The sequence below is a fragment of the Typopeltis vanoorti genome, chromosome 6, assembly GCF_054136105.1.
Source record: "Typopeltis vanoorti isolate ZY-2024b chromosome 6, IOZ_Tvanoo_1.0, whole genome shotgun sequence".
Classification (NCBI taxonomy): Eukaryota; Metazoa; Arthropoda; class Arachnida; order Uropygi; family Thelyphonidae; genus Typopeltis; species Typopeltis vanoorti.
The window spans coordinates 31,780,763-31,805,696 of NC_143554.1; the positions used below are offsets into that span (position 1 = coordinate 31,780,763).

Consider the following 24,934-nt stretch of genomic DNA (forward strand, 5'->3'; position numbering starts at 1 on the left):
AGGACCTTGCATTATTTCTGCAGGGTCCTCTGCATCACTGCCATTATCCAATGTAATGTCTTCACAACTTGCAATGTGACCCTTGAATTTCAGGTCCTTGTCTACCACCACTCCTAGATCTCTCATCTCCTCTACTTCCTTTAAAGTTTTCTCACCAAATGTATGCTGTGCATCCCATATTGCTTACCAAATCTCAAAACCTTACACTTTGCAACACTGAACTGACAGTTCCACTTAGCAACCCATTCATGCAATCTATTTTGTAAGGCCATAACATCCGCTTGACTCTGCATTGCTCTCTCCAGTTTTGCATCATCTGCAAACAGCTGCATATCACTAGTTAAACTCATCCCAATATCATTAACATACAAAGTGAACAACAATGGTCCCAAAACTTATCCCTGCGGTACACCAGTAATGACCTTCCTTTTTTGGTATACTGCATCCCATATACAACTTTCTGCTACATATGTGACAGCCCAGTCACTAATCCTACTCAGAAGCCTGTTATCCACTCCCATCTGTTTCAATTTATTTACCAGGTTGTCATGTGGTAGTTTATCAAAAGCTTTTGCAAAATCCAACTACACCAATGTATATGCACTTCCGATGTCCAACGTCGCCACCTTGTTCTAGTACATAAGTGAGTGAAACATGACCTTCCTTTAACAAATTCAATGCTGATAACCAAAAAGAATACTGCTGTTATCAACCCGTTTTTGTATCCTACTTCTCACCAATCTCCAGTACCTTCACCAGATATACAGATTGGTCTGTAATTTGAAGCTAAAGCGTTATCACCATCTTTATGCAGTGTAACAATCTGTTCTTCCTCTCTTTATAAGGTTTATAAGTATGTTTCATCCTTGATCAGGATGAAACATCCTTATAAACTGATCACTGAATACTAGGGTTTCCAGGCTGAAATTCCTTCCTGTCCGTTCTCAGGAATTTTTTTCGTTTTCCCGTTCCTGAATCCCGAGAAAATTTGGTCGGGAAATCGGGAAAATTTTTAATAAATTATTTTTTATTAAATCATATTTTAATATTTTTTTATAGACTGACATCACAATGAGTAAAGAGCATAAAGAATGTTTGGGAATATTTTAGAAAAGATAAAGATAATGAATCAGCTCATTGCCAGATATGCTCCAAAACGTTGCAATGCAAAGCATCATCAACCAGTGGTCTACATAGGCACCTGGTATACATTCATGGAATGAAAAGGAAAAAAGAGTCTGAATTGAATAATGATGAGCCAATGCCTTCATCTTCTAACAGACAAACGACAATTTTACATTATATCAAGGAACTGGATTTAGAAGAAATCGTAAGCAAATTAGCAGCCTTGGATGAGATATCAGTCAACACCATCACAAAAAGTGAGTTTATTACGGAAAGTTTCACAAGCAAAGGAATGCAGTTGCCAAGAAGCCCATCTTCAGTTATGACACTAATACATAATTATTATAGTAAAGTGAAACAACTGTACATCCAGAACTTGGAAGTATTCAAATGTGATAATAAAAAACTGAGTATTTCAATAGACGAGTGGACCAGTTGCAAGAATTGCAGATACATGAATGTTCACATATACTGCAATGAGACTTCTATGAACCTTGGTTTAATAAGAATACATGGGAACTGTCCCATGGAAAAAGTGTTATCCTTGCTTCAGGAAAGATTAGAAAACTTTCAGTTAAAACTTGAAGGTGATGTGATTGCAATTACAAGTCCCCCCCCCCGCTTCCTGTTCTTTGTATCCGCGCGAAAAATGAAGATGATATTCGACTGTATTCTTCCATTTCTATTTTTATTTATTTATTTCTTATCTGTTTGGATACAAAATAAATAAATAATTACATCCTCTGATGAAATGATCAGATCTATAACTCTTGATTCTCACATGCCCCCCCCCCCCACCCCTCATGTGCTGTTTGAGATAGTTATCTTTTGAGAATTCATGAAATTCCTTTTCCTTATTCACAAATGCAATCTCTTCATTCTAATCTATACTGCCATAATTAAAATCACCCATAATAATTACCCTTCCTTTGTTCACTAATCCAAGTTGTTTATACATTTCTTCATCATCACCCTTCACATTTCTGGGCCTATAGCAACATCCAACTAAATGTCTTCCTGTCCACCAACCTCCATGTTACACCACACTGCCTCATAACTATTGCCGTTATTTCCTTCTTTCGGGTTTACCTTATGTGGACATAATTCCCCTGCTATCATCAGCAGCACTTCCCCCCCCGCTTCCTGTTCTTTGTATCCTCGCGAAAAATGAAGATGATATTCGACTGTATTCTTCCATTTCTATTTTTATTTATTTATTTCGTATCTGTTTGGATACGAAATAAATAAATAATTACATCCTCTGATGAAATGATCAGATCTATAACTCTTGATTCTCACATGCCCCCCCCCCCACCCCTCATGTGCTGTTTGAGATAGTTATCTTTTGAGAATTCATGAAATTCCTTTTCCTTATTCACAAATGCAATCTCTTCATTCTAATCTATACTGCCATAATTAAAATCACCCATAATAATTACCCTTCCTTTGTTCACTAATCCAAGTTGTTTATACATTTCTTCATCACCACCCTCCACATTTCCGGGCCTATAGCAACATCCAACTAAATGTCTTCCTGTCAACCAACCTCCATGTTACACCACACTGCTTCATAACTATTGCCGTTATTTCCTTCTTTCGGGTTTACCTTATGTGGACATAATTCCCCTGCTATCATCAGCAGCACTTCCCCCCCTGCTTCCTGTTCTTTGTATCCTCGCGAAAAATGAAGATGATATTCGACTGTATTCTTCCATTTCTATTCCCATTAGAATATCATCTTCATTCAACCATGTTCCACTTATTCCAATGATTTTGGGACGAATAAACTCAATCAGTGAAATCAGACACTTTGGGCATTTGTGAACAAACAGAGCAGTTCATTTTTATGTCTATAGCCAGTCTTGTCTAAGCCATGTGTTGGTTGTGATTTCTGCACCACACTTGCCCAGTCATCTTTATCACCACTTACCACATATATTTGCTCAGTCTCAACTTCCCTACTCACATCACAATATACTCCATCTTCACACACACACATATTCACTGCCACTTTCAACATCCACTATCCCTATGCCATGTCTCCCTGAGCTCCCCCCCCCCATTTCTCCTGTTCCTCTTGCATTCCCGTTTTCTCTCTTCATCTCTCACACTACAACTGTTTCCACTGCCAAGCACTTCTGTCACTTCAATACCACTCTCTTGATTTTCCCTTCATCTCTTTCTTCTGATCTCTTGCGTGCATCACACACTGTACTCCATCCAGCAACACTTTCTCCAGTGCTCTCACTCCAAAGCCATTCAAGTGAAACATATCACGCCTGTATAATTTTATTCTTCCCTGAAACACATGTCATACATCCACAAATTGCACTCCCTTCTCCTCACACGGCTCTGCTAGCATATCTTTTATGATTTTGGCTCTGTCACAACTCATCATCGTCATACCTCGGCAACACACTGACAACCTTTCCTACTACACTGTTATCTTTCACTCTTCTCAACAGCCTCCTGATGTCCACTTGGATCATTTGTCCCCACAATCATGACTAACTCTCTTGCTCATTTCTTCCTCATGTCCAGTGTCTTAATTATCTTATTAATTCTCCCTCCTGAATAGCAGATCTTATAGATTCTCTCAGTAACTAGTTCATGGAGATTAACTATGGAATCTCCATGTACTGCCATCCTGGAATCACTCATCACCTCTTGTACTCTTTTTTTCTTTCATTCTATTCTCTTGCACATTTTCATTAGTTTCCACTAGACATCTAACATCACTCTGCATAATCCTCCTTTCATTTTTCATTTTCAATAACTGTTTCATTAAATCCTACATTGTGACAATTTCACTCTCTGTCATTCCTGCAGTCTCACAACCTCTCGTTTTCCTCCACCTTATTTCTGTTTCCTTTCTTTCACTCCCTTATCACTAACTTTTGCTTCTACATTCTAGCATTCTTTCACTCCCTCAGTTTATCTAGCTTTCATTTCATTTCCATTTCTTTCATGTGCACAATCTTCTATCTTTTCAGTCAGTTTTGCATTCAATTGCCTCATGGTCTAATAATATATTGCACTTCTGACAAATCCATATTTTCTCTCGTTCATTTTTTCTCCCCCCCCCACAATGACATCTCTTACACTCTGCCTAACGATATAGAATAATTTTTGAAAAGTCTGTCATTAATGCCAGCACAAAAATCATGCCGGCCTGGTTGATCGAGTGGTTAGCATATCCGTATCCAGCCAAAAGGCTGTAGGTTTGAATCCCGCTGTGGGAATGGATGGTTGTGATTGACTGTAAAAATACTAGTGGTGGTAGTGGTCGGCAGTAGATGGCATTGATGAAGGTAGATGCAGTTGGTGGAGTGGTGGAGATCGAGCATTGTAGAGTAGGTGCCCTCCCTCGATGAGTCTTTGGACTCCCTGGAGGTGTTACATAATAATAATCGATTTTCGTGGCACTCTCCTGGTCACAACAGTTGATGCCTGCTGGTTGACCTTGTGACTGCCATTGTGTTAGACTTAAAAGAGGCAATTTTAACTAACAAATCAGGCAGAAATCATGCCAAACATCGTGTAGACACACTTCGTTATCAAAAATAAATAGCAAAACATTAAAATTCATGAAATATTGTCAATTATTACACAAAATAGCACTTATCTTTCTGGAGCTCTTTCCAGCATATATACAACTTATGGCCCTTTTCTTAAAATTAAAAAAAAAAGAAAAAAAGAAAAGAAAAAAATACCTCGAAAGCATTAGAATGAAAAATATAGGAAGAAAAGCAAAGAGAAAGAGGAAGAATGAAAAAGGGCCAGTACAGTCACTGGGAGTCCCCTCATCATGGACAGGTGCCCAACAAGGAGAAGTGAGTGCAAAAAATTGAGCTTTTGCGTGAAAGAATTAAAAATAATATGTAATTTTTCCGATATACTGGAAGAATATTATTTGTCATCCTTTCTCTGTGTTGTTTCACTCCATTAAGCCTCTAACATGAGTTTCTCCCAGCAATAATGCCTTAACACCAGTGATGGCTGGTGAAGATTTTAAGTGGGGGGTGCTGCTGAATATACAAAAAAAAAAAAAAAAAAAAAAAAAAAAATTCCTCTCCCCCCCCCCTCCTAATCAGTAATGAATTTATTAATAAATAAATTTACATATTAAAAAATGCTTTATTAAAAATATTTCATCCCCACCACGAACAAACACCAATAATACAAGTTTCATATCAATAGCAATGACAAGCGCATACTAATATCGGCGTTAAATCGCAGTGCATTTGTTTCATGTAACGATAATTGAAAAAACATAATTCTTTTCATATTTTCAACAGTGACACTGGTCATAATTCAGCCTTGTATCTATAATAAATAAATAATTATATGTTATTTTAACAAAATAAAATAAGATTTACAAAAAATAGTTTGCCACGAATACGCACCAATAATAACCGTTTCATATCTCACAGAAATAACTCGCACAATAATAAGATACACTGCCCAAACGGCAGCGTATCTAATGACGCAACATACAATGACAAGTGCAAACGAATATCGGCATTAGACCGCAGTGCATTTGTTTCGTGTAACGATAATTGAAAATATATAATTATTTTCATATTTTCAACAGTGACACTCGTCATAAATTCAGTCTTCTATCTATAATAAATAAATAATTATATATTATTTTAACAAAATGAAATACTAAATTTTAACAAAACCAATAATAAACGATTCATATCTCACAGAAATAACGTGCTCAAGAATAAGATACACCGCCCAAACGGCAGTGTATCTAATGACGTAACGTACAATGACAAGCACAAACAAATATTGGCGTTAGATCGCAGTGCATTTGTTTCGTAATCAAAGCATTAATCGAACAATTCCAATTATTAACTATTCAATCAATGTCAAAACATAAGCTGTAACCTTTAACATGTTGTATTGCATTTATATAATGTTGTAAGCATTGTTATTATTTATAAACACAGGCAAAATTTAATTTTTTCACTTTTTCCTTGGAGGTGCTGCTGTGTCGCAGTGCTTATGTACAGGCTGCCACTGCTTAACACACAGATAATGCTTATTCATGGTGAAAATACAGTACGCAAGGCAAAATATTGCAGTAAGTTGAAACTTTAATTTTCTAGAGAAATAAACAAGCCGAACTTTTTTTAAAAGATGTCAGGATACAGAAATATTACCCAACTATGTGAAATTTAAAGTCAAGTTAAAATCTAAAAAGGCTCACAGAATTTACAAGTGCATGTGTCAGTTTTGTTCTGCCATGGGAACAGACTGCTGCTTTGCATACCATCCTCAGTGCTGCCATCAGATCATTGCATTTGAAGCTCTCAGCTATTCTGGACACTGAACTCTCTGCCATTCTCTTTGATATTTCAGAAGCTTCTGCTCAAAAAAGAATTCTTAAAAATGAAAAATAAACACATCAAAGAAAGTATGACAGTCTCTTGGATTCTAAACCCATGCCTCTAGTTCAACCTCTTCATACAGCAGTTAACATGTCATCAAAAAGGCTCAGCAATGCTTCCAAAGTACACACACACACACACACACCCCTTCCAGATGTGTATAATGCTATGCATTATGAGAAGGTCCACTGCCCAGACTGGTTTCAACCTTTATTGAAGTCTCACCAGTGAGAGCCGGACCCAAAAGATATAGCAAGGTTGAAGTAATGCAGAAGTCATTTATTTCCCATATACAATGGTGTCTATCCAGAGTGTTATTAAAACACTCTGGTCGAAACCAGTCTAAGTAGTGTCCCTTTCCATAATGCATAGCATTATACACATCTTAGGCTTTGCATTATGGGATACTAAGACAACTGATGTGAAGTTAGCCTGTATATATAAATAGCCTCATTAGCTTCTATATACAAGTAGCCCAGTCGCAAAGATACTTCACATGCAAACATTGTTTGTTTACACTTTGATAAAGGATTAAATCCAGAATATAATTTCTTGGCATCTTTAAAATATTATCAAATAAAAAAACCTTTTCAACATTTATCTCTAATCTAGAATATTTTAATAATGTGTAACAACTTTAGACTACTAGTGTATGGAAAGTATATGGTTTCTGCAAGCTGAGATTATTCCTGAATAATACAAAATTTTGTGCTTAACTCTAAGATTGCTACAATATTCTAGCATTGACATTCTTTCCATTAATAAAAGTAAAATTGGAATAAAGAAATCTTTAATCTCTTTTGCCACAAACTTCCACAGTTGGGTACTGAAAACAACACTTTTACACATTAGGTAATGTGTTGGGCATTCCATTACTTACAATAGAACAGGGTCTTTTTTTTTTGTAGTATCCACCACCTGTCAGCAGTGGGAAGTGAATTTTGATTTTTATAAATAATGAATTAAAATACCATTTATGGAAAGTTAGGAAAAACAAATTTGAAAACCAGTAATATGACATACAAATACTTTACAATATTGTATTGTATTGGGGAAATTTTATTGTTCAGTCAGCCGATTTTGGTATTTAGAAAGAAAAAGTTTTTGGCTAGGTGGTATAGACCAGTGCTTCCCAAACTTCTGGATGTCAGGGCCCCCTTTGCAAAAATTAAAATATTTCACGGCCCCCCTCGAAAAACAATCGTAATAGAGAGATATATTATTATAATATTTATTGTATTTATATTCAATACAAAACATACACAGTGAATATTGCAAAAATCAAATGCATATATTACATTTTTTGCCTCTTACCGTTTGGTTCTGAAGACGATGCGGGCTGTTCCGTAAAATATGAAATACTGTCCTTTTTTTGAGTCTGTTTTTGCTTCTTCTGATTGTTCGCGAGAATTTTTTTTTATTTTTTATCAACCACTTATCCATCTCAAGGTTAAATTTTTTAACGTCGAATAGATCAAATAATATCACCACTTACCGATACTGGCACACCACAGACTGATAACATGAAATTAGTGAATATTACCTGAATAAGGGAATCCTTATTCAGGTAATATTCCCAGGACCAAGAAATTTTTCTCTTTTGTGACTTTTCTCCCTTTATGGTAATTAAACTTAACGCGAAACAGACAGCAAAGGCAGGGTTATTAAAACGTGCATATGATTGGTGTAGTATTAACAAAAGATCGCGCAACCGAAAGATAAAAGCATAGCTGACAATTGAGTTGAAATGCTAACTCTCTTCAACCGAATTCCATATGTGAAACTGCCATAACATTCATTATATATATTACTTAGTTTTAACACTTTTATGAATTTTAACACGTTCGGTTGAATTTTATTGCTGCCTTGGGAAATCAAACTCACACACATCTAATTAATAACAATAGTTTTTAGTTAGATACTGTGTTTGCCCATGCAGCATATGGTTTTGTTTCAGTCTATACAGCATAGTTTCTGTATGAGGGGACATGTGATTCATTAATTAGTGTGTTTTTATCCCAGTTGTCTCTAATTGCACTATTTGTTGAGAAATATATTACACAGACTCTTCATACCTTATTCACCGGCATAATAAAAGTATTTGTTTTTATTGCCTGTGCAGTATAGTGGCTGTTACGGAGGGGTGTTGTTTACCACTGCAAGAGAGTTACTATATCCCCACACGAACTTATTTAAGCTTTTTTTTTCATATGTGAAGTAATATGCGAAACTTTTATTGGTAACAGAAAACTAGCTGGGATGACAGTGATAATATAAAACGAGTTTTGAAATGTATATAAAGTCAATAACAACAGTCCCTGATTACAAACGTGTGATGAAAGGGACAGGAAGATTTGGAGCTTCCCTGGAGAGTATTCGAAGTAAATACAATTAACCACTGCTTTGAAATGAAACATGAATATCAATATCAATACTAATATTCATTAAGCGCCGAAATACGCAGGAAGCAAAGTTTGTGAACCAACAGCAATGTGTGAATTTTTCAATTAAAATATAAAAAATAACAAAAAAGAAATAATAAATAAATAATAAAAGTTAAATACGTTTCTTTTAAAATAAAAAAAATCTACTTAGTCTTAAAACATTTGAAATTCATTTTCATTATTTCAAGGCCCCCCGCAACAAAACCTACGGACCCCAAGGGGGCCGTGGCCCACAGTCTGGGAAGTGCTGGTATAGACCACCTAAATTATGCAATATTCATGAGGAGAAGACAAAATTCTGTCTATTTTTACTATTAGAGGTTTTTTTAAACGGTTTAAACCAAATGAAAAATTTTTCAACAAAATTGAGCAGTAGAAGGAATGAAGGAGATGGAAGAGAAACTTGTTGTGTGAGTTTGGGAGGATTGTGGTAGCTGCATGGATATTACTGGATTTAATATGGAGGAATTATCGATACCAGTTTCATAGGAACAATTACCATGGAAATGTTTATAGACAATGTGTACTGCACACTAGTGCAGGAATTACTGTTGCTAATTCATATAAACAATTGCTATGGAAACATTTATAAACAATGCATACTACAGAAACCAAACATATGTATGTGTGGATGTTGTGGATGGAGTGTGAATTGGTAAGAAACAGTCATTAATCAATCTAAATGCCCTTGTCTGTGTTGAGGCAAGTATTTTAGGAAGTTCTTAGGGATACCACTCCAAATGCAAGAGCAATATTCAATAGTTCGGCAGATTTGTGATTTAGGTAAGGTTAATTGCTGTTTTGGGATAAAGTAATGCCAAGAGCAAAAGAGAAATCCTAGGTTTTTGTATGCAGAGGAGGAAATGGTGGCAGTGTGTTCATCAAGAGAGACTTGATGTCAGTGTAATTCCAACATGAAAATAAAGCAGATGCGTTTTCCTAGCACTGAAACTGACAAGGTTATCTGAATCTCCATTGAAGAATGACTTGGAGATCAGATATGAGCTCCACATTTTTCATTGCTAGTATTTGTGCAAGGTTTATCAAATGAAAAGGAGTCCAATTTGCTGCTCCAGTAAACTGTGTATTCGGATGGCAGTCGACTGGTGTAGGACAGGTAAGAAAGCAGAACCTTGTGGAACCTCAGAAAGCTGGTTTGCCAGATCCAGTCAAAAAGCTGGTTTGCCAGCTTTCTGACTGGATCTAGGAATAAGCCAATTACCATGTCGTAAAGTAGATAATAGTGGAATAAAAGACCATAAAAAGGTGAGTGATATAAGACAGGTGGTCAACTATGGAGCACAAACCTTTAAGACAGTTGAAGGAATGCTAATTTGACAAGAGGTTCAAAGGGGATGGATGTGCAATATATGATCCTCTCAAGTAGATCACCTAGTCTCTCATTCACAATCCAACTCTCACCTTCACTTGGTGAACCCTGGAACTAAGTGAACAACCAGGTACAAATGAGAGAAGGGAGACTTAGGGAAAATTTGGAGGTGCTAAGGTGGCAGCCCACCATCAAACTAGGCTGTGGATGGCCAGTAACCAACTCAGCTGAATCTTTTCTAACTCCAATGTCTCAGGAAAGAAGTAACTGGGCTGTCACTCTGGAAAACGACTCAGACAGGTTAACAGATACAAGCAGGATAAGGAAAGGATAAAGAATAAAAATAAACAAAAATATCTGGAATGTTGCTATTTAGAATGTCAGGAGTATCCATCACAAATATCAAGATCTAGATAAAACTGAAATAGAAAGAAATATTAAATTAGAGTAATAACAGAAACAAAGAAAAGATAAAAAGGTTCAGATGAAAGAGACAGTGGAGGAAGAAAGAGCAAAAACAGAAGTAATGATTTTTATTCACAAATCAATTTAAAAAAATCACCCATAATAAATACTAGAGCGAGAGAGAATTCTAGAACTAAGATTACAAATAAGTCTTGGCATTCTGGCTATTATTGGTGTCTATAAATGATTATATATTACTAATGGGAGATTTCAATGCCATCCAGACTTAGGGATTTTTCCAAAAATAATAACTTAAAAACTACTAATACTTTTTTCAAACATAAAGACTGCCATAAATTCACATGGAAACCAAACCTAAAAAGTATACCAGCCTATATAATAGCTAATAGGAAAATAGTTAATATGATACTAGATGACTAGAAGTGCAGAAATAGAATCTCATCATTATCTCTTACTAGGAAAATTCAGAATACCCATAAGATGGTTTAAAATTAATCAGATCAATGCTAAGAGAAATCTCCAGGAAATCTTTCAGAGTTCAACTCTTAGAAGATAAAAGTATTATCTACCTTTATTTGCAAAGAATAAATGGAAAACTAGAGCAAATAAAAGAAAATGATGATATAGAAATGGAATGGAATAATTAAAAAATATATTAATAAATGCAGTAACAGAATGCCTCAGAACAAAAAGTAAACAGAAAAGGAGAAAGGGGATAAGAAACTTAGGGAAACATTGAACCAATAATTAAAGGCAAGAAAGAAGAATATAAACAATGGATAAACACAAAATCACCAGAAGCAGAAATTAATTATTAATCCAAAATAAATCAGAAAGAGATCTTACAGTGAAGAGACTAAATGCAAGAATTCAATACAAAATTCTAAGAAATGTGAATAAGCAGGTAAAAGAAGAAGTGAAACTTGAAATAATCAAAAGAAAACCTTGCTAGACTTCTTCCAAAACTTATCGCAAGATAGTAATGAATATAAAACAAATATAATGCTAACTACTAACTACACAGTGGAAGAAATAACATTACAAGAAATACAACAAGCAACTTAGAAAAATTCCCTGGAGAAGATAGAATAAATATAGAACTTATTAAATATGACCTTTTTAAATTATTTTAACAATATCTGGCAGCAAGAAAAAATCCCAGAAATTTGGAATAAGCCAATTATTCCACTTATAAAAAAAGGCAATAAGTGCAACTGTGAAAACTACAGAACTAAATAAGTCTCCTAAATACTGGTTATAAGTTATATGTATGAATATTGACTTCAAAACTTAAATCATATGTAGAAGATAAACTTTGTGAAGAACAAAATAGCTTCTGAAAAGGACAATCGTGCATTGATCGGTTATAAATACAGCAAGAGAATGCTGCATTTATAAACAATTTACAGCTTTTACATTAAAATTCTTAATGGAAAAACATTACAAATTCAACATAGAAACACACATAACACTTGTAGATTACTAGAAAGCCTTTGAAGAGTCCTATGGAACAAACTACGGATCATACTCAAGAATCTTAATATTCCAAATCAGTTGCTTATTGCAATAACTTCTGTCCTGTCAGGTGTCTTCTCCCTCCAGGAGACTGACTACCATGCGTCTCCACCATGTCCTATTCCATGCCTCTCTGCTGCATTCCTCATATGAGAGATAAGTCCAGTCTTCTATATTTTTTATCCACTCCAGTCTTTGTCTCATTCTCTTTCCCTCAACAGTTGCTTTGAGAAGTGTCCTTTTAGGCAGTTATGTCTCAGAATATGTCCAAAATAGCCGACTTTTCTCTTTTTAGTTTCTTTTATCAGGCTCCTGTTTACGCCTACCATCTCTTCATTTGTCTTTCCATGACATCCTCATAATTCTTCGCAGCATCCATATTTCAAAAGCCTCCAGTTTTTTCACACTCAGATTGAAGAGTGTCAATGTCTCTACTCTGTAACTGTGATTTCGATAACAAACATGTATCAAAACAATCAAATAGCTGTAAGAATCAACGAAAAAGTTACAGAATGGAAATCAATAAACAGAAGGATCTATCAGGGAGGCCCAATGTCACCACTCTTATTTAATATCTATATGAATGAAATAGTAAAGAAATGGAAGAAAAATATAAAACCAGTATTTAAACTAGATCGTGGAATTATACTTAATATCCTTTTGTTTGCAGATGTCCAGATATTCATAGCAAGAAGTGAAGATGAACTCCAAAGATCAATATAATCCTTAAACATAAATTGCTAAAAGCTCTGGAATGCAAATTTCGACAGACAAAACAACAATCATGGCTTTTAAAGAACCATCTCAAGTCAGAAGTAAAATCATGATTGAAAATAAAATTTTTGAACAAATTAACTGCTTCAAATATCCTGGATGTGCTGTATCATAAACAAAAGAAGTTGACGTTGATATCAAAATTTCAAACTTTCTAAAGATAATAGGAATGACCAATAATATTTTCAAACCTAACCAAAGTTCAAAAACATAAAGAATAAGAGTTTATTACGTTTTGGCAAGATCTTCTCTACTGTATGGAAGTGAATTATGGATCATAAAAACTACAGAAGAAAAAAGAATAGAAACTGGAGAAATGAAATTCATGCAAAGCACAGCAGCTTATACTCTCTTGGACAAAATAAGTAGCACAGAAATACGTCAAGAACTAAAAACAGTCTCAGAATTGTACAAAGTTTAGGAATACCGAAATAAGTGGAATGAAATATTAAGAGAATGAACAGTTCAAGACTACCCAAAAAATATTCTGATACCACCCCAGGTGGAGGATATAGAAGTCAGGGATGACCAAGGAAAAGATGGAATGAGACCAGAACAGGCGACTGGGTCTAAACCCTTAAAAGGATGATGATGATAATTTGACAATTGAAGAAATGCTAATCAGACAAGATTCTTCTGAATCTTGTCTAATTTGAACAGGATTCTTTTGACATCTTTCTGGCAAAACAATGCAGAGGGTATTCGGCAACTGGGAAGGTTGGGAGACTATCAACTATGCATGCATTTCAGGAAAAGTATGAAACCTGGAGATTGGCTTTTGATATGGATGATCATGCAAATGAACCATCTGGGTACCACAGTAGTGGAGAAGTGTGGGGGGAATTATGATGAATTGTTTTGGTAAGAAAAAATAAGCCTTAGCTGCCATTTAGACAGTTTACCAGTTTCCTGCCTTTGATTCTTTCAAAATCCATTTTAGAGGCTTTTTTTTTTTTTTTTTTTGCATAAGCAGCCACTACCTTGGCACACCGTTCTGGAGAACAGGGGACAACCATTTAGAATGAAATGAGGAATACATTTCCATACCAGGTACCAGTAAACATTACTCTAATGATACATTCACTGCATATGTTTGGGTTGGAAGGCTGCAAACAACAAACCGCGAGAATGATGCACTGGAGCTATTGTTGGACATGATGCTATTGATTTTTGACCTTTATACAATGTGAAATTTAACGTACATTTTTTGCTTAAATTTTCTTTCAAATCTAAAAATATTTCATTAATTTAAAAGATTAGCTTACCTTCTTTTGTCCTGTAGGAGGAGGTTTTGATGGAATGTGATGTTGAATAAGAGCAATACACTTGGTTACTAGCTCTCTTTCTCTATCCAACATTTTCCATGGTTCATATACTGATTCATCTATAATCCGTTTATTGCATGTAGGAGATGTAGGAGAGAGTTGAATTGGTGCCGATGTAATAGCAGCTCTATTTCCTTCCCAAGTTGCTTTTGCTACTAAGTTGCAAGCTTCCTTTTCCAGTTTGCTAATGTCTTGATGATAGCCAGGCCCTTTATCAATTCCTAGCTTTTCACGTAGTAGTAGCAAATGCCGCACCTTTTCAACCTTAGAAGTATAAAAGTTAACAGGATTATTTTTATTAACATTTTTCCTCACCAAAGTTCAAATACCTTAAAAAGCTTTCTGAAACAATTTATATAAATCCAGGCATATACAGGGTGATCAAAATTAAAGTATCCCTGTTTAAGGCCTTGTTGAGTCAGGTGATCAAAATTTTGCAAAACTTTACAGGAATATATTACATTGTGCATCATATGGAAGCAATAGCTGAGAAAAAAAAAAGTAGTCACAAAATTCACTACCAGAGGTGTTGTAAACACCAAACGCATGGAATCTGCATATCAGACAACTCAGCAGCTGTCAGGATTTTAAATGACAGACACAGGATTTTTCCCTTCATTCTGGTTGTTAATATGATGGTGGTGATGGTGCTAATTTGCCCCAATGTACATTGCTCATGAAGCTGTACTACCTAAACAATTGCAATGCGGTGGTGGCACTCTGCGAATTTCATAGTGAATTTCAAATGTTGACAAGATCTGCTATTTCCATGTGCTCTGTGACAAATGATTAGTTATTTTGAAGAAACAGGATTGTTGGGAGTCAGGCCTTGCGGAGGTCACAAACCAATCAGTTCACAATAAATCAATGAAGATGCTACTGCCATTGTAGGGCAGGCCATGAATAACAGCATTGGTTCCTGCAGTGCATGTGCTATATCAATACACATGGATATGCCTTACACAACTGTCTGGAAAATTCCAGAAGATTCTGCATTTCTACCCATTCAAGATAGCCTGCAGGACTTTGAAAGTCGACTGACATTTGTGTTAACATTCTCTGCTTGAGCGAAGTTGGATGCTGCATGGATAGGGATGATTTTTTTGTGGGGGAATGAGACTCCCGTTAACCTAAATGGAGCTGTGAATACTGACAATTGCTGGGTAAGGGCTACACAAAATCCACATGCAATCCAACAAATTCCTTTGCATTCCCCCAAAGTTATTGTCTGGTGCAGGTTTACAGCTTTGTTTATCAATGGACCATTCTTCTTTAGGGACATTTGCCAGTCAGGTTCTGTGACCAGTTCAGTTACTGCTGAGAGGTATTGTGATATGATAAACAATTTTATTGTACCACAGTCAAAGAAGCACATGTGCATGAATTGAGTAATTTTCATGTGGGATGGAACACTTCACACATTGGTTGATCCATATAGGATGTTCTTCAAGAATATTTCATGAAAGCCAGAGTGATCATTCATGCATTTTCCACTGCATACCTACCTCATTCACCTGATCCCCTGTGACTTCTGGCTCTGGGGATTTCTCAAAGACAGGGTTTATTAGGATCATCCTGATAACTTACGAATGCCAAGAGGCAGCATAACATAGCATGTGTGCAACATCAGCCCCAAGCTACATTCTGTCATTGAATATACCATCCAAATGATGCAGTTTGTCAGCCTGTTTGGCTGAGTGGTTAGCATACCTGCTCTCCAATCAACAGGTCGCAGGTTGGAATCCCACTGTGGACATGAACATTTGTGATTGTCTTTAGATGGAAGATGAATTTCATCGCCTGGTGCGAGATCCCCCCCCCTGCTTACTGGAGGCCTGAAGTGGATGAAAAAGTTCCATGTTTGGTCTCTAGATCAGGATTTCTGGAATATGTAAAAATAAAATTTAAAAAAATATATGAAACTGATAAAAATGAGGAAAAAATATTAATAGCCCACCAATTGTACAATATACTATAGGTTTAGTAATAACTTTTTGTGGGTGGTAACCACAAAAATAAATAAAAGAAGGGCACTACATTGAACAGTACAGCTTGTGAATGAATAATGGAAGTGAATAAAAATGTTATTAATGCTTATGTCACTTTTCTCCTTCTACACACACACACAGAAAAATTACTACATCTACATTCAACATTCAGTGTGTCACATACAGTGCCCCTGGCGGTGAATTCGGGAACTACTTTTTCTTTCTCAGATATCGCTTCCTCATGCTGTACAATGTATTCCTGCAAATTTTTACAGCACTTGAATCACTGGGTGACACTACACAAGATCTTAAACAGGGATACTTTAATTTTGATCACCCTGTATAAACGTTTTTCTATTCATGAAGGAATAGTACAATTTAAGGTAGATATCAAAAAACATTTAACATTAGATATGTCATAAAATGAAACAGTGTAAACGAATGGACTAAACTTGTTTAATTATTATTATTCATTTTTTAATACCATGCTGGCCCATGACAGCTACAGTACAGCTAGAGACCATTAATACCCTGAACAACTATTTGTGCGTATTCTCATGATCTGGTGAAGGAGAAGATGAACCAATAATTCTTCTCTGGGAAATAAGTGTATATACAGGTAACCCTCATATAATGCAGATGTTAGGTTCCATAGAAATGCTGCGTTATATAAATAGCATTATGCGAGACTCAGATCACATAGAAAAAATAGTTAGGTTCCGAAATCTTTTTTTTTTTTTTTTAAGAATATATAAACAATGACATACCCAACAAAAATATATTTCTATTTAATTCAGGTAATTCATGTAAATTAAGAAAACATATAAACTATGAAACAAATACATAATATAAAATTATAAAAAATTATAAATAGTACGTAAACTTCATTGCACATAATACATAAATGTTTTAGGCAAAATAAAATAGTGTATATTTTAATTGTCATCACTCTCTTCAAAACTAACATTTTGTAGATGTTCTTTACTTACGACATCGTCATCTTTACCAGACATCGTCATCACTTGAAATCTCTTGGACATCATTAGTATAATTCTCATTGCATACTTTAGCTGGTTTAGTTATCAAGAAGTCAGTAATAAGACCTTGCTTACCAATATGCTGCAATTTTTTTATTAAGTTCATAATACAGAGCTAAACAAATATCCAATTGTCTAGTGAATTTTCCAGAGTGCTCCATTAGGAGATGATTATCCATAAAATAACTTTCTTGCCAAGTCCAATCCTTCTGCTAATTTCTTTATACTGAATTCATCACAATCAGAATCTTCCGCAGAACTTTCTATTTGGTTCGACGTCATCTATTAATTGTACCAGTTCCTACTCATTAAAATCTATTTATCCATCAATTAATCCACTATTGAAGAGCACTTATGAAGAAGTTTGCGAAGGTTGAGTCTCATGTGCTGATCGAAACCAAATGTATCTTCAGTCTTGTTCAATTGTTACCTTGACAGTTTACAGTGGGTGAGTTTATCCCTATTGAAAAAGCGCTCTAAATGGGCATTACTATAAAAATAATTTTTTACATTAAAAAAAGCATTACATATTGTATGTAACTCACCAAAATATAAAGTGCTCAGTTTGAGATTAACACACTTATGATTTTTAATGCTCTTTCCTGGCAGAAAACGAAGACAATTTTAAACAATAAATACTTTACACCGTAAACATTTGACGTACTGGCATGCTAAAGAGTATTTCCCCTAATATAAATTCGCTAATTATAACTACATGTGCGATACAGGCAGATGCAAATTTAACAAAGATAAAATTTGATTTTTAAGTTGTGCATCGAAAAATATATTAAAAGAAAAAAGGTTACTACAGTTTGTAGACCGTCTTATGTCGCAGTTTGAGTCTTTACGAGCGGTTTTAATGAGGCTTGCAGTGTTCAATTCGATACATTTTTTGGTCGTTGGCCTGTGGGGAACAAATCGCGAATTCAATTTACAAAGGCCCAAACTCTCGTTGTTGTGCATAGTTGATTTTAGAATCCCAAATTCATCTTCAATCAATCTCAAGGACGATTTAGGGTTGTCTTTGATGAAATCACGCACTTTTTGGATGTTAACTTTCTCCGAAAAAGGAACTTCAGAGTTGGACATTAGAAATAGAATAGGCAAAGCTAAATCGGCATTTATGGAAATGAAGAGAATTTTAATAAACAAGAACACTAAAATAGGCATTAGAATTGGAATAATTAAAGCAACAGTTTGGAGTATTGCAAGTTATGGAAGTGAGTCACGGACACTCAGAAAGAGAGATATGGAAAGAATTAATGCATTGGAAATGTGGTGTTATAGAAAGATGGAAAAGATTAGCTATACAGAAAGAATATCAAATCAAGAAGTTTTAAGACAAGTTGGGATGGAAAGAACACTGCTAAAGAATATTATGCAAAGAAAGACCAGATTTGCAGAACATCTTCTGAGGTTCTTCGGGACACCTGACAAGAACTATATTACAAGGGAAAGTTGAGGGGAATAGAAGACGTGGAAGACCAACTAGAGAGTGGTTTAATGACATCGTGGAATGGACTAGTTTAAGAATGATGGAAACGATCTGCTGCAACCCTCTTGCTAAGGATGCTACCGGACGACGACAAACTTCGCTCAGTCCAGTTTTGGGACTGCCTGGCTTTTCATCGTCCTCACGCGTCTCATGACCACTTTGAAATCGCTTAAACCACTCGTAAACTTGAGTACGGGATAAGCATTCGTCACCGTATGCTTTTTGATGCATTTCGGTAAAACTTTTACCAAGTCTAACACAAAAGTCAATTGCAGCTCTCTGTTTGAAACTCATTTTCCGACCGTTTGTCAAAACATACTCTTGGCACTAAAACTCAGCTTCTAATGAAACAAATGTCATGAACAGTTCACACAACACTAATGAAGGTTGCCGCTTTCGACAACAAAAAGATACAACAGGTGACACCATTAGTTTCTTCTATTTTCAAAATGTTCGGTTTCTTTTTGGACAGAGGGTGTAGAACGACTGTTGATCACATCATTGTCTCTTTGGCATACTGTGTGAAATGTAATATAGCTTGTCTCTGTATGTGTGTGTGTATATATATATATATATATGTATATGTGTGTGTGTGTGTGTGTGTACTCTAGATAGCGGTATACCACATTGGTGGAACTGTACTCCAGGAGATTGACGAAGCCAGTGATTTGGGAATGTTGGTGAATACGAAGTTGAAGTTTAGGGGGCACATCTCAAAAGTGGATAAATCAGCTCATCAAATCACTTGGTTGCTAAAAAATACTTTGAAGAGCAGAGACAAACAGGTTATTGTTCCTCTGTTTCGAGCCTTGATAAGACCCTATCTAGACTACTGTGTCCAGATTTGGGCACCAGGGTTTCTTCTTGATCGGGGAGGAGGTGGAGAAGATCCAGAGACAAGTGACCAAGATGATAGCAGGTCTGTGGAATGAACCTTATGAGAAGAGGTTGAAGATTTACGGGTTGCAGAAATTGGCTAGGCGGAAAAAGGCGATATGATTGAGACATTCAAATTATTGAAGGGTTTCTGTAAGATTAATTCAGAGGATATTTTGAGAAAAGGACTGGTGGTGGGAGGTCTAAGAGCCATCCATGGAAGGTGGGCAAGAGTGTGGTTAGCAAGGGTGTTAGAGCTAGGTTTTTTTACTTGGAGAGTGGTGAATGAGTAAAATAAACTGCCAATCTGTTGTGGGTGCCATGACTATAAATGAGTTCAAGGCAAAGTACGATAGATTCTGTGTGAATGTTGAATAGTTGTTCTTGACTTGATGTTAGGGCCTACCTTGATGAGTCTAAGGACTCCTTGGAGTTGCCTGTTCTGGTAATAATAATAAATAATTAGTTACCGTGTCGCTCGAGCTGGTGAAGCTCATTCCATTACAGACTCGTATTAAACCTTGTACAATCGATATTGTCAAGTGTTTGCTAGATGAAAAACCTGTTAAGTTAGTCTCCAACATTCCTTTATCAAAACACACCGTTGCTAGACAAATCAGTGATATAGCTGATGACGTGAAAGAGACACTTTTCGGTCGCATCAAGTGTACCAAATTCGCACTACAACTGGATGAATCGACTGACATCACCGGGTTGGCAGTTTTAATGGTATTTGTTCATTGTTTACTTACAAAGCTATCAGGAGGACCTTTTTCTTTGCAGACCACTATCAACCGACATATCAGGGGATGAAATATTTAATGCTTTGGATGAATTATTCTAATCAAATGAAATACCGTGGGAAACTGTGCAGATATATGCACTGATGGTGTAAAGACAATGATGGGTCAAATGCTGGAACCATTGCCAAAATTAAAGAAAAGGCAAAGAAATGCAGCAGCAGCAGCCATTGCATTCTTCATAGACATGTGCTAGCCTCGAGAAAAATGCCTTCTGAGCTTATGATAGTGTTGAATGATGCCATAAAAATAAACTATATAAAATCGGGACCTCTTAAAAGCAGGCTCTTCAAACTAATGTGTGAAGATATGGGAAGTCACCATGAGTCCCTCCTGCTGCACAATGAAGTAAGGTGGTTGTCTCGAGGAAAAGCGTTGACACGTTTGATGGAACTGTGTTCAGAGTTCTTCATAGACATGTGCTAGCCTCGAGAAAAATGCCTTCTGAACTTATGATAGTGTTGAATGATGCCATAAAAATAAACTACATCAAATCGCGACCTCTTAAAAGCAGGCTCTTCAAACTAATGTGTGAAGATATGGGAAGTCACCATCAGTCCCTCCTGCTGCACAATGAAGTAAGGTGGTTGTCTCGAGGAAAAGCGTTGACACGTTTGATGGAACTGTGTTCAGAGTTCTTCATAGACATGTGCTAGCCTCGAGAAAAATGCCTTCTGAGCTTATGATAGTGTTGAATGATGCCATAAAAATAAACTATATAAAATCGCGACCTCTTAAAAGCAGGCTCTTCAAACTAATGTGTGAAGATATGGGAAGTCACCATCAGTCCCTCCTGCTGCACAATGAAGTAAGGTGGTTGTCTCGAGGAAAAGCGTTGACACGTTTGATGGAACTGTGTTCAGAGTTCTTCATAGACATGTGCTAGCCTCGAGAAAAATGCCTTCTGAGCTTATGATAGTGTTGAATGATGCCATAAAAATAAACTATATAAAATCGCGACCTCTTAAAAGCAGGCTCTTCAAACTAATGTGTGAAGATATGGGAAGTCACCATGAGTCCCTCCTGCTGCACAATGAAGTAAGGTGGTTGTCTCGAGGAAAAGCGTTGACACGTTTGATGGAACTGTGTTCAGAGGTAGCAGCATTTTGGATGGACCATAATGCTCTGTTGGCGATGGTTTTAAATGATGAAGACTGGGTGTGCAAACTGGCGTATTTGGCCGACATTTTTAGCAAAATGAACAAAATGAATCTATCCTTGAAAGGAAAAACTACCACAGTTTTTGATGCAAACGCCAAAGTGTCTTCTTTTAAGAGGAAACTTATGTATTGGTTGGAGTGCATAGAAAAGGTAGATATCGATTGCTTCCCTCATACAAAAAGCTTCTTGAATGAAAATAACATCAAGATTCAAGAAAAAATACAGAAAAATATTCAGGGCCAATATAAATGGCTTCTCTTTTCGGAGAAGCCATTTAGTTTCGTGTGCTTTTTTTTTTGTAATTTTTAGACATCCTCCTCATCCGTTCACCTTCAGGCATTCTTACAACAACAGTTTACAGAAATCCAACTTTCACAGGTCGTTATATTCTCAAAGAATCTGCCCATCATCCTTGTCAAAAAACAGGAATCATAAAATGTTTAATCCGACGAGCCAAAACTAATCGTTCAACTTCTCATTTATTACAGAAAAACGTTCGACTATCAAACATCACATGAAACTAAATGGCTTCTCCAAAAAGAGTACACAACATCTTTTCGATATTCACAATCCAACACAAAACAGCAAAGATTCAATACGTCGAGTTCCAATTCCTTACATTTCCGGGATTTCAGAACCAATTTCAAGAATTCTGAAGAAATATGATTTAACAGCCACTTATACGCCTATTAACAAATTATCCACCCATTTTCCTTCTTCTAAAGATAAACACTCAACTATGTCTCTACCTGGTGTGTATCAAGTTCCATGTAACTGTAATCTTTCCTACTTTGGACAAACTGGATGCTCTATAGAAAAAAGAATTCAAGAGCATCAATCATCCATTCAACACAACAAATCCAAGAAATCTGGATTAGCTCAGCATGGAATAGAAACAAGCCACAACATCCTTTGGTCCAAGACTCTCCTCCTACACAGATGTCGCTATAAATTTGAACGTTTATTTAAAGGAAGTGTGGAGACCTTACTTCAACGTCCTAACTTGAATCATAATGACTGTATATCTGTATCAAAAATTTGGGAAAGTTTAATCAGGATAACATATTATTTTTTTTTCCCCCTATATTAGTCTAATGTTATTATTACATGAATTTCTGAATTAATATCTTTAATTTAATCATGACTCTGATATAATAAAAAAATTTTACTCTTTTAATACTTAGCGATATGACATCGTTCTATTTGTGAATGATCAATTGTTTGTATTCCACCTTGTTTTTTAAAACTATTCCTATGTAACCACTGAAGTTCTCATCTCATCTTCCTTATACCCTCTTTTACCTTGCGATGTCGAGGGTCCATTGATCATCGGACCTCGCTCCGTTTACAGGATAAGGTGGTCAGCCTTATGCCCCGGTGTATCCTATGGCCTGTAGTGTTAAGTTCTCAAGGCCAGTTTGCCTGCTTTGCGGGATGAAAAACCCCAGAATAAACTGGGGAAAAAACCCTGCTGTCCACGCCCAAGACTGGCTAACTTGGCTATGGCTGAGGAAGATCCTTCAGCTCCTCACGTCACCGACGGGAATCGAACCTGGGACACTCCTTCCCCAGGCATATGGTTGCGAAGCGCATAGCCACTAGGCTAACCGCGCACCACTGAAGTTGGCCTGTAATATTTGGCAAATTAAATAATATTCTCATGTAAACGTGTATATATTTTATAATGGAAAAACAATATAAACAAATTTTTATATACCTCTTCAAGACGTGTCATTTTTTCCATCTCCCACTGATGGTCAAATATGAGAGAATCACCACGTGGTCTCCATCCATGTAGATTCTCCTCACCCCTAACATAGGTAGAGGAAGTATCCAAAACACGGCGTTGCCGGCGCTGAACTCCTACCCAAGAAATAATCGTTAAATGAATATTACTGCTAGAAACATGGAAAATGTTTTTTCTTTTTTGCATTAGCTAATTATTACAGAATAAATGAGAATCAAAAGCAGATGGTTGCCCATTTTTGAAGCTCACATTTTAGTACTTAAGATATATTAAATAAAGACATCAGTCCATTATATTCTCATTTATTCAGATAAGACATCTGAAAATGTCAAATGGAAGTCAGTGAAAAATCCCCTGTATTATCAAAATACTAGTTGGAAAATAAAATAAAATAAACTTAAAAAATTAGTTAATTCACACACTGTACTTTTAACCTTTTATAGTATTATACACAGTAAGTCTCTGACTTACACAGATTTCAGTTACATGGATTAGGAGATACATGGTTGCAGTACTTTAACTTAGGTTGGCAACAACATCTATCAATCTATCAAAAGCTGATGTACAAATGATACATCAGTTGTACATCAGTTCTCCTAGTAAGCTGATGTACAACTGATGTATCATCACAATTTTGTCTGTTTCTATCTTGAATGCAAATAGGATCTTCTTAGTGAACCTATGTAGTATCCATATGAAAACAAAATATAAACTCTAAATACATCTGAGAAACAACATACAAGTGATAAATACATGTATTCGCAGCAGTAAAAAGTGCAATATAACTATGAAAAATAAAACAGAGATAATTAAACAATATGAAAAGGGAATAAATTCATGGACAATGCATGTGCTTACAAAATGAATCAACTGTTAGATCCGATATAAAAGATAAAGTTTGCATTATACAGCTTGCGAAAAGCTAATGCAATTCACAATCAGTTCCAAGAAAACAGGCATATCAATAGAAGAGAAAAAAAAAAAACCATTGCTGATTTCGATTGAAGACATACAACCAATGCTGATAAGGCATTCTTATGTTTCATTATGCTTATACCAGAGGAAACCCAAGATGCTATAACCTGATTTACAAGGAAGTAAAAAATAAAAAGTTACAGTAGTATAAACTATGTACGTAATATATACAGTATCACATATTCCTAATGAATATGCAATACTGTCTGTATTAGTTTTCTTACAATTACATTTGCTTTTTTCTCCATGCTGGGAAATAATTTTCCAATGGATTCCACCCCATGTAGGATTAAAGGGAAATGAAACTGCAGATGAAGTAGCAAAAATGGCTGTAACATCAAGTGATACCACAGATTTTTATCTTTTTAAAATCACTCAAAAAGAAAACATAAAAAGAACAATTCTCCAGGACATGAATCACTACTGGTGATCGGCAGAAAAACAAGGAGCTACCTTCAACTCCAAGTTTAATCGCTGTGCCACTACCATGATCTCCCACCTCAAGACCGGCCACACA

At 35.8% G+C, this 24,934-nt stretch overlaps 1 protein-coding gene across 4 annotated transcripts in view; it reads right to left on the bottom strand.

The window, feature by feature from the left end:
* The window catches only part of unc-104 (kinesin family member unc-104), a 942,286-nt gene that overhangs the window by 111,842 nt on the left and 805,510 nt on the right, over positions 1–24,934 (bottom strand). For all 4 annotated transcript variants that reach the window (XM_090394094.1, XM_090394092.1, XM_090394093.1 and 1 more), the window contains exons 38-39: positions 23,413–23,558; positions 14,279–14,602 (exon numbers count right to left, since the gene is read on the bottom strand). In XM_090394094.1, the coding sequence (XP_090250220.1) occupies positions 14,279–14,602; positions 23,413–23,558 (470 nt within the window). The remainder of the gene's footprint in view (positions 1–14,278; positions 14,603–23,412; positions 23,559–24,934) is intronic.